The sequence below is a fragment of the Lepisosteus oculatus genome, chromosome 6 (genome assembly GCF_040954835.1).
Source record: "Lepisosteus oculatus isolate fLepOcu1 chromosome 6, fLepOcu1.hap2, whole genome shotgun sequence".
Classification (NCBI taxonomy): domain Eukaryota; kingdom Metazoa; phylum Chordata; class Actinopteri; order Semionotiformes; family Lepisosteidae; genus Lepisosteus; species Lepisosteus oculatus.
This window is the reverse complement of record NC_090701.1, coordinates 57904018-57914148: the sequence shown is the minus strand read 5'-3', so window position 1 is coordinate 57914148 and position 10131 is coordinate 57904018. Positions and strand designations below refer to the sequence as shown.

The following is a 10131-nucleotide window of genomic DNA, read 5'->3' as shown; positions in this document are numbered from 1 at the left end:
TCATAACATAATTTTATTCAGACCTTAAAGGTTATTTTGATGTTGATACATTTTGTCGTCTTCCCAGTGACACCTTTCACTTTGGAGTTCAATATAATTTGGCTTAATATGCTGCATTTTGAAATGCATGTCTTTATTTCTAGTGTGCGTTTATGTTTTAAGGGCACTGTTATAAGAAACTGAAACAGCAGTGTCCAGCAATAAATTATAATAATTCCAATGCACGACTTTTGCAATATATCAAAGAGCACCCTCTATCAAGCAAAGGGGGAATTTCACCCTGGTGCTTCAAAAAAAGATCTTTAATACAGAGCACAGAGAAGCCATTAATTCTGCTCAGTGTCTTCGAAGATATCGTTTCATTTAAAAAGGTACAATTCAGAACAATGCTCACTTTTGATCTTGCTATAAATGTGGAGTTGGTTGTAACCTTAACGGATTAGTGCTGCTGCTGCACAGTTCTTGTGGTGATTCTAGGATGAGGTGCCACCTGAATGGAGGTTGGATGTTGTTTGTTCTGTATTGTGTGTGCTAAGATATAGTCCCAGCTTCTGCCCTGTGCGTTTGAGATGCTCCAGGTTGCAGGAAGACATAGCTTGTACTGATCGTGCATTGATGGACACAAACAAAATTTTAGTTATCATTTATGGGTGGAGACAACCCTACTCCTAATGAGTTCAGTTAACAATACAATACCTTACTACATCCTCTCACTTTGTTTTATGCTATAATTTTTGCATTAATTTGCTATTTTAAATAACTATAAATTTAGATGTTCCCTATCAAAATGTGAAAGAACTGTAATTACCCCTATAACAATTAAAATGTAATACTACAAAACCAGTTGGTCATAAAATATCTGTGCTTTCTTTTCACTACTGCATGCAGCTCTAGAGCATTTTGGCAAACAGACATAGTCATGTTTGTTTTACAGTTGATCATTGTATTAGAGAGGAAAACAATATTTTAGCAATTTAAAGTGGGAGACAAAAGAATGAATCATGATGATTAATGCAAAAGTATGCACAGTGTTATAGAAAATGTGTACAGGAGGTTGAAAAAGAACTGGCAACTGTTCATTTTAAACCTGCCTTGGTCTCCCTGACAAAGTCTGTAAATACAACATAACATAATACATATTACAGCATGTGAAACCCAGTGTTTGCAGAATGAATAATGAGCTGCCCTGGAGTCCGGATTTGGATCACTGATATTGACGGAAGTGGTGCGTGTCAGCCAAAGGATGTGTCCTGATCTCTGTGGTCGGGGAAACAAGCTGAATCTGAAAAATCTGCAGTGGATAATTTAGTATCGTTTTCACAAATTTCATTTTCTGCTTTGCCGACTTACAAAAATAGCCTCGCCAAGATCACAGAATTTTGTGTACCAGACTCTTAACTAAAAGAAATATCAAGTTGCCGGCCTTTTATTTCTGCATGAACCAAGACTTCACTCTCCTTCTTTGCAACATAAGATTATTTATGTTTAACCTACTGCAGCTATACAGATCTAGTAATATATTACTCAAATCAAAAGTTTCAATCCTAAAAATGCCTAATAATAGTGGCATGATAGTTTAATAAAAAAATACATCTTCAAGTATTTTTTTAAAAGAACCTTGTCTGAAATGTCTTGTTTTTTCAACACTTTAATAAATAAATGCTTCATTAATGCCGCTGCTGTATCGACTCCTGCGGTGGTGTGAGTATCATAGTACCGGGTAGAGAGCGTAGCTTGAGATCCCACAGGCGTTGTTGTTATTCCTGATCATCCTCATGTAGCCATTCTCTCCCCAGCCAGTGCCCCAGCTGCAGAACAACAGAGGGACCCAAGAGTCAAGACCGGCCGGAGCTCGTGCTGCTGCAGGTCAACAGCAACGGAAAGCCTTGTCGAACCCTCCTGCTCCGCCTCATCTTCCCTTGTGCCCTCAGAAAGAGTGACAATCGTGCTGCATTTAGTGGAACTAGTCATTTAGGAGTACAAACTGGGTGATAAAGCCAGCAACTGATCTACAGGAAGTCTGTCAGGGGTCCGTAAACTCTAACTCTTCTGTTCTACAAAAAACAAAATAATACACTAGCTAACCATGTTCAGGGAATTGCCATCACCACTAAGTTCTTGTAATTCAAAACACCTCTGTAGCTTCATTTACTCTTCAATGCAATACACTCTAATCTCTGTGGTGTCAAAACAATGGAAATAATTAACCATGATATATGGCTGCTTTATTTTGCCTCCCTGTACTCAGCACATGGATAAATACCAAACAAGATGTCTTGTATGACAAACTATGGTATTTTCAATTTTTCTTACATCTCTCATAAAACCAGATAAAACACTTTGATCTCTGAGGCACTATTTGACGTTTCTGCACTGTTCATACCAGGTTCTCCTGCTGTGTCTCTGATTTCACGTCCCGGTACTGCTGGGAAGGCTCTCTCCTCCATACTGCTGAGGTTCTGTCCCTCAGAGCTCTCCTGCCCTCCTCTCCATACACCTACTCTCTGGGTCCTCATGGCTCTGGGTCCTCACGGGCTGATCCTGCCCTCCCACCATCTCACACTCTAAGTCTCCCCTTCCTCCCCCCGCCCATCAGAAATCTCCCCATTTCTTTTTCTCCTGTCTTCACCACCACCTGCTCCACTCCTCCTTTGCCAAGACATTCAGTGTCTCCCTTAATCCTCCCCCTCCTACTCCCAACACATTTCTGCTCCTGCAAGCTCCTGCTTCCCTGGTGACTGACCAACAGTATTTCTGCCCCAGACCCTGGACCCTCCTGCCTTGACTGGTATATCTGGCCTCCCTGAACACAGAGTCTGCCCTCTTCACCTCATCCCCTTTCCCTCCTTTTCTCTTCCACATCTCCCTCATGCACTACTCCAGTCCTCCCACTGGCTCCCTGTTGTGATTGCCCGAGTATCTGCCAATCAGTCGGGTGAGTCGCACTGTAGCATCAAACGCATGGGCTGGTGTAAAAATCCCCGACACTTGGTGAAGATAACAGGGAAGCCCAAACTAGCGAATGAGCCACTTTGTCTTTCTTGTCTGACACAAAAGTTTGCTACTCTATATATTCAAGCTTCCTGGTGTTTAATAACTGAATATAATGCATCCTTTCTTGTACAGTGTGAAAATAAACATTATATGGCCCACCTGTTTTTAATGATCCAGTAGTCTTTACCTCCCTCAGATCCATAACCAACCAGCAGCACTGCATGGCTCAGGTTATTTGCGTCACAGTTGGGTTCTTCATAAATTCCTACAGGAAGAACAGTGAATGATTCCTGTTGTTCTCAGCATTGTACTGTATCTAGGGGTAGGTATATTGGAGTGGCTGTTACTGTTGCTGCCTTACAGCTCTTGAACTTGAGTTTAATTCCAGGGCACTTTCTATGTCTAGTTTGTACCGTATATTCTTGTCATGGCCATCCACAACCCAGAGATCTGCCATCTTAGTTAAATGGCCTCCCTAAATTGTCTCTTGAGTGTTTTTGAGCGAATGTGCCGTACAATGGGCTGGCATCCATATAATGGGCATATATCCAGGATGTATCCTCCTTTGCACACACTGCTTTGCATTAGGCTTTGACCTCCACATCTCTGTTTTGGGCGAAGTGGCAGTTAAAAATGAATGGATGAATCATTTCCTGATTACATCCAACTAGGAACCTCTCCTAGTAGTCGTGTTCCCTGTATGTAACTGGGAAGATCAACTAGATTAATAAAGTTAGTAGCAGAGACTATAAAAAGTTCAAACAGAAGCATATGCTGAGTATTCTTAAAGATAAAAATGGATTGCAAGTCCAGTAACTAAAATCCAGTATAAGGCCCTTTCATGATAAAATACATTTGCATCATTGGGAATGCAGCTGCACTCTCAGTGCTTTCTATACCACCTTAACTTATGCATCTAAACCTATGGTGTCTGAAACGAACATTACAGAGGCTCCCACACAACTAAAGCAGGAGTAAAAGCACTTGTTCAGAATGGAGGATGAGGCTTGTACTCTAGATGCTGCAAGCTCAGGTTCAGGCCTGCTCTGTGTCATTAGCTGACTGTGCCGGCACTTCTGGATCACCACACTGCACCGACCCCTGGGAACTGTCGACTGACTGATGACTTCCTGCTGCCTGACACACTGACAAGCTCCAGAACCGTCACCGGTGAGAGGAGGCCTTTGACCCGAGTAGCTCACGTGATCGCAAGAAGCTAACTGGAACCGGAATTCCCCATCGGAATGTCAAAGGGGAACTTCCTCCAGGACTCGCTCTACACAGAGAGCAAGACATTCCTGAGGGTTACATGCGTGAATAACTGACGAATTCATCGAGGATGTCAACACGCGTGTCACAGCATTGTTTCGTTTTTTTTTCAGAAATTATGTGGATTTTTAAACTAGAAGAAACATCGCTTACTAATCCACATTATAAAAAATGTTTACTGACAGTAAGACCTAAAGCTTTTGCTTGTCTGTCAAGGTACACTTTTGCTATTTAAATAATAACATTGAATGGCTGCTTTACATGAAATTATTCATTTTAAAAGTGCTCCATCACACCGAAGTGTTTTAGTCCTGGTATAACACACATTGCATTTAATGTGTGGAACCATACCTGAGTTGTAGAACATGAAACTGGGATTGTCTGCGTCCACAGCGACTGTGATTGGCCCAATGGTTGCTACGGCATCAGCCAGAGCCTGTTCGTCTCCAGCAGGAATAAATTTGTAGTCCTTGATTTTAACAACTGACTTTCTTTTGTCATAGGAACAAGGCTGGTTATCCTGGAAGCAGACAGAGAATGAAAATGTAAATATTGTTTACAGTTTTTTTCCCCACCTGTATCCACAGCTAATTCGCATGAACCTATACCACTCACACTTGTGTAAGATTCTCTTCTTTCCAACCAAACTGAGCAAACAAGCTCCACACCAGCAAAAAGGCTTAGAATATGTGAAGTTGTGTTAAAAACAAGATCGCCCATAAGAACAACAATTAAATGTATTTGTTCAATTATTTATAATTTAACTATTGTAAATCAGCAGATTTTCTTTGACTTTAAGATTAAATACTGAATTATATCGTATCATGTCATAGTTGACATCACTTTCCGGGACAGGCACAGTGCCATGTGGATCTTGCTGCATACACGTCCTGCAAGTGACTGAATGCAGATCGATTAAATGCACTAGACGTGCATCTGAAGTCCCAAACAAGCTCTGAACCTACAGTAATCAAGATCCTGCTCTGGCTTTGGGAAGTTTTTCAGACCGAAAAAGGCACAACAGCACCTGCACTTTCCGCGGTGCTTAAAGAAATGCGGTTTGGGGAGGCAGCTCCTCATTAACGTTTACTACAGCACCACAGAAACTGTCCTCACTAGTGGCAACACTAGTACTGCAGTGACAGATACGCGCTACAAAGGGCTGTAGGGCAACGGCACAGAGGATTATAGGATGTGATTGACCAACAATCGGTGAGATTCACACCATCCGCCATTACAATGAAGCCCGATCCATCGTTCAAGCGGTTCCGCACTGTTAAAGCACGGACCACTAGACTCAAGAACAGCTTCTATCCCACTGTAGTACACATCCTCAACAGCTGACTGCAGGGCCCCAATATACTGTACATCAGCACTCTGCACTTTTTATATGGGCTACCTTTTTATTTTGGTCTCACTACTACATATTTATTGTTCCACAACATATTTGTTTATTGTTCCTGTTATTATTTATTATGCTTGTAATCCACTGTCTACATTGTGGAGTGTTGTCTGCTGTACTGTTTTACGTCCCAAGAGATCAGCGTGATTAAGAATTCCAATGTCAGTGTACGTATGCCAATAAACTACTCTACTCTACTGTTTCAAACTGCTTAATCACTTTGTAACTGTTTTAGAACAGCTGATCACTCTGAAGAGCCCGGCGAGTGACATCCCTGAGACAGTGTCCCTGCCCCGCACGCCCCCCCTTGTGCTCAGGCCGCGCTCCGCAGTCACTCTGCTCCGCACCAGCGATGTGTAGGGGTAGGTGGCTTCAGACTGCAGCCCGTGTTTCACTACGTAGTCGTAGGCATTGGCCATCCAGGCTCCGTTGCAGCCGTAGGTGCCATAGGAGCGCGAGCAGTCCAGCAGGTTCTGCTCACTCAGGGACACCAGCTGGCCGGTCCTCTTGAACAGCTGGCCCTCGATAGCCCCTGTGGTGCTGAAGGCCCAGCAGGAGCCACAGAAACCCTGTGCAGGACAGATCACAGTGCATTTGCAATTTATATACATGAACACGAGAAGAAACCTGCCTTGGACTCTGTCTCAGTTTTCTCAGTGTGGTTAGTAAGATAAGAGATCATAGTCAGCTAGAAACCTTCTGATCCTCATTATGTGTGGACCTGCAAACAATGCTGTCACTGCTTTTATGTAGTTGGCTCATGTTCAATCAATCAATCAATCAAGTAGATAACGTTTTACTATGGCGCAATTTGAGGCATTGTTGTCAAATGTTTTTTCTTTTGTCTGTTTTGTGGTCAAATTGTCTTTTGTCTCTTAACAAGTGAAACACGTCACAGATGACAATCCTGACTTCACACCAGAAGTTAATTGTGCTACTACTGGTTTAATTGGACCTAAATAATTCATCCTTGAGTGATGAACAGCAACTGTACAAGCTCCAACCAGTCAAACTACTATAAAACCAAATTATAATCCATTATTTTTTAATATCTGAGATATCTTAGAAGAAGAGGTTAATTTAACATTGAAAATAACAAGAAAAATGTATCCTGTTTCAGTGGCCTTATGCCTGAAGGAGAATCCACCACAGAAACATCTCCTTTCTTCTTGCTTATGAAGTAAGTTTTTCCATTGCAGCTCCCTACTAGAGCCATACTGCGCTGCAGTTTTACACATTTCCACCTGCTTTCCCACTTCTGTTTCATGTTGTAAGAGTCCGACATTCCATAACATGCAGTGGAATTTATTTTAATTTAGTTATATTACATTGCATTTCTGTTTTCAGACTTTTGTTCCAGCTCTAAGAAGGTTCAAAGAAAATGAGTGGGGTTATTACCTGGTCCTTTACACGAGTGACGTAGCCCATGGTTCTGTAGTCGACTCTAACAGCATTGAGTCTCTTAGCTGCAACACGGAGCTTGAGGGCAGAATCCTTCTTACCAACCTTCCTTGGTTTGTTGTAAATGTTTGTGCCCTGCAGGATCTTGTACTCTTCTTTGGTCTAAAGATAAGACAAGTCAGTAAAGAACACGCTAGAGTAGCAACAGTGCTCCATATAGATGAGATGAAACTGTGAATATGTATTTTCCACTGTGGCCAGACTGCCCTCTCCTTAGTGTTAGATTGACAGTTTTTCTAGGATTTGGAAAAAAAGGTCACAAAGTGTTTGCAAGTACAGTAATTTCTGCCACATTTTGAAAACTATGGGAAAAGGTGGGAACTTGAACCAACAATTAAAACAGAAAACAAATCTCAATACTCACAAGGTCTCCATATTTGTTCATGGCCAGTTTAAATTTCTTATCGCCTTTCAGGTAGTTCTGGTTGTGCTCTTCAATTAGCTTCATGTTATCTTCCCAAATGGCTTTCCTCTGACCTTCATCACTCTAAAATCACACAAGAACACACCTTGAGAATCATCTCTCACCAGAATTGTTAAATCACTGTACAAAGAGCTGCTAAATCAAAATCAATGTAAATATATACAGCCACGGATCTGAGATCTGAGGATACCTGTGGCCAGGGAAGTTGCCTTTACCAGACAGTGATGTTTTGGCTAATGAGTCTAAACAGTAGCCCAATATGAAGCATTGTCTGTACACACCCATGGTATACTTTGACTCTATAAAATAAAATTACATAAAATGAACGGTAAACAAACTACTGTATTTAATCCATATTGGTTTCTTCTCAGCTGTCCATGTTTCGGGATATAAAAGCTAACCCAAACTATTCACCTGAATGTGTACATGTGGCTCAACACAGATCCTACATCACCTAACATTGCTGTAATTAAATGAGAACCTGCCATGTGAAAAGGGGCCTAATCTCTCAATACTGTATATTAAATAGCTATTTGTGACAGTTATATCATTAATTTAAATCATGCCTCATATAGAATATATATACAGTATGTTACATAATTTAAAAAAAACTGTCCCGTTTCTTATCTTAGTCTTTCAGCTCTGATTTCAGGCATAGTCAGATATGTCTTGGAGTGTGTCCAAGAAATATTACATTCCCTTTACACTTTAAACTCAACCTGGCATTATATAAGTACCATCACACTTTAATATTGTAAAATTGTTTACATAAGCTTTACAGAACAAAAATATCCATTCGCATGTTGTTTGTTTGCTGTTCCTCTAATGGCTCAGGGTAAATGGATGTCAGAAGACCAGCCAAAAGGTTTAACTGCGTCATCACTTTTAGCGGAAGTGTGTGATGAATGCAAGCATACAGCTTTATTTTCAGCGTATAATTAGATTTAATGCCATGGTTTTTCTTGTTTAAATTATACCGTTTACATTGAAGCACAAAAAAAACATGTTTGCTGACGTATTTACAGCGATCCATTTTCCAGGCTTCTGGGATGCACCTGCATGTCTGATTACACTGTGCTTTCTCACCTTCTCGACGTAGGAAACTCCAAAGCTTCTCTTCCACGCCTGCCATTCCAAATCTATGTCTTCTTCTGAGCTCAGCGCACGCTGGGTGGAGTGGCACAGAAGAGCCAGCAAAATAAGGGGCTTCATGGTGATCCTGCTGAAGAAGAGTGGGGGAACGTGGTGAGGGGCATGAGGACCATCCAGACATAGGTCAGCCGCTCACCAGTTGACAAAGTTCTTGGTCACACACTCATATTCTCGTCTCTAAAGAGCAGTTGTATACCCTGAGGCTAGGAAAGAATTGTGTCATGCAGATATCCTCGATTCTTGCCACTCGTAGATGGATGCATTGCAAATAATTTTGTAGCAATGAGTCTGTTTGAGTCTGTGTTTCTATGTTGTTTGAAGAGTTTTAACTCAAGCCCAATTTGCCCCGTTACACAGATGGCTACAAAAGTTAAAGTATATATTTTAATACTATACATTTTGACATATACTGTATGACACCAAGAATATATGGAAAAGACTGCACACAGGGGTTTTAAGTGCAGCCAGAGTTTCATTATTTCTGAAAATGATGAAACCTATAACATTATCATAACTTTGCCCAAATAATTGTTGAGCCGATAAAGAATTAATAAAAACAGAGTCAGATTCTCACCTGATCCTTCAAAGTTGCTTCAGGCAGAGAATCTCCGGTGTCTGTAATCTCTGTAGTACAGTAGGCAAGGATAGCCCGTCTGCAGCTCAGTACTGCAGCAGACTGATAATAAGGTGTCTTGAGCCCATCTTTTATTCTTCCAGTTAGTGGGTGTGTTTCGACATGCCCAATATGCCTCAAAAAACTCTTGTGCATTTACTGTAGTTTTAATTTAGGGATCTGGAAAAACATTCTGAAAAAACAGTCTGTCATTCACAGACCAATGATATAACCTGGAAATCTGGTACATTAACTATAGAGATTATTTGATTTAGCCTCTTGGAGAAAAGAGTTTTAATCTGTCCTAATGCAAGAATATTCACCTGTAGGTTATAGAGTTTAAAATCAAAATGTTATTAAAAACTCAGATTATAAAGATATAATATCATTCTTTTATGCTTTGATTATATTATATCACATCATGTCTGTGATTATGTTTAAAAACATTGTGAATTATCCTCACTTTTTTATTATTTTGATGTTTTAGATAAGGCCTAAGATATTTTGTGTGATTCTTTATTGCTGTGTTACCATAGATAATTATTAACCTTTAATGTTGGCTCCTTAAGGAATTACTGCTTTCTTTCAATTCTGAATGTTAATTTTCATTTACAACACTCCAATTTGAAATGGCCAGTGAAAAAGTGTCCTCGCTTACCTCTCCTCGCTGCCACACCTGTACAGACAGTGGGGGGGTTTAAATGTGGTGTCAATCGTGAGATGTTGTAATATATGCCAGGGACCTGTGCAATACATTTATATTTATATCTATATTTACATCTATATTTATATTCATATGTGTGATACGATTTTTCT

The 10131-nt window shown here is 40.6% G+C and overlaps 1 protein-coding gene across 2 annotated transcripts; it reads right to left on the bottom strand.

The window, feature by feature from the left end:
• cts12 (cathepsin 12) lies at positions 1-9362 on the bottom strand. Of its 2 annotated transcripts, none has more exons than XM_069191646.1 (8): positions 9277-9362; positions 8637-8772; positions 7491-7613; positions 7064-7228; positions 6013-6234; positions 4615-4783; positions 3154-3259; positions 1-1808 (listed from the first exon to the last, which is right to left on the bottom strand). In XM_069191646.1, the coding sequence occupies exons 2-8, from the start codon at positions 8760-8762 to the stop codon at positions 1709-1711; spliced, it is 1011 nt and encodes a 336-aa protein (XP_069047747.1). In that variant the 5' UTR covers positions 8763-8772; positions 9277-9362; the 3' UTR covers positions 1-1708. The 2 variants fall into 2 exon arrangements, with proteins under 2 accessions (XP_069047747.1, XP_069047746.1); XM_069191645.1 differs by having other exon boundaries at positions 8637-8769.
• Between the last annotated feature and the right edge of the window lie 769 nt (positions 9363-10131).

Excerpts from the sequence above, each read along its gene's own strand:
- cts12 (XM_069191646.1), bottom strand. The coding sequence starts at position 8,762 with ATGAAGCCCCTTATTTTGCTGGCTCTTCTGTGCCACTCCACCCAGCGT. Across the intron at positions 7,229-7,490 it reads TGAACAAATATGGAGACCTT|ACCAAAGAAGAGTACAAGAT; the intron begins GTGAGTATTGAG and ends TCTTATCTTTAG. Across the intron at positions 4,784-6,012 it reads CCTACCCCTACACATCGCTG|GATAACCAGCCTTGTTCCTA; the intron begins GTGCGGAGCAGA and ends GTCTGCTTCCAG.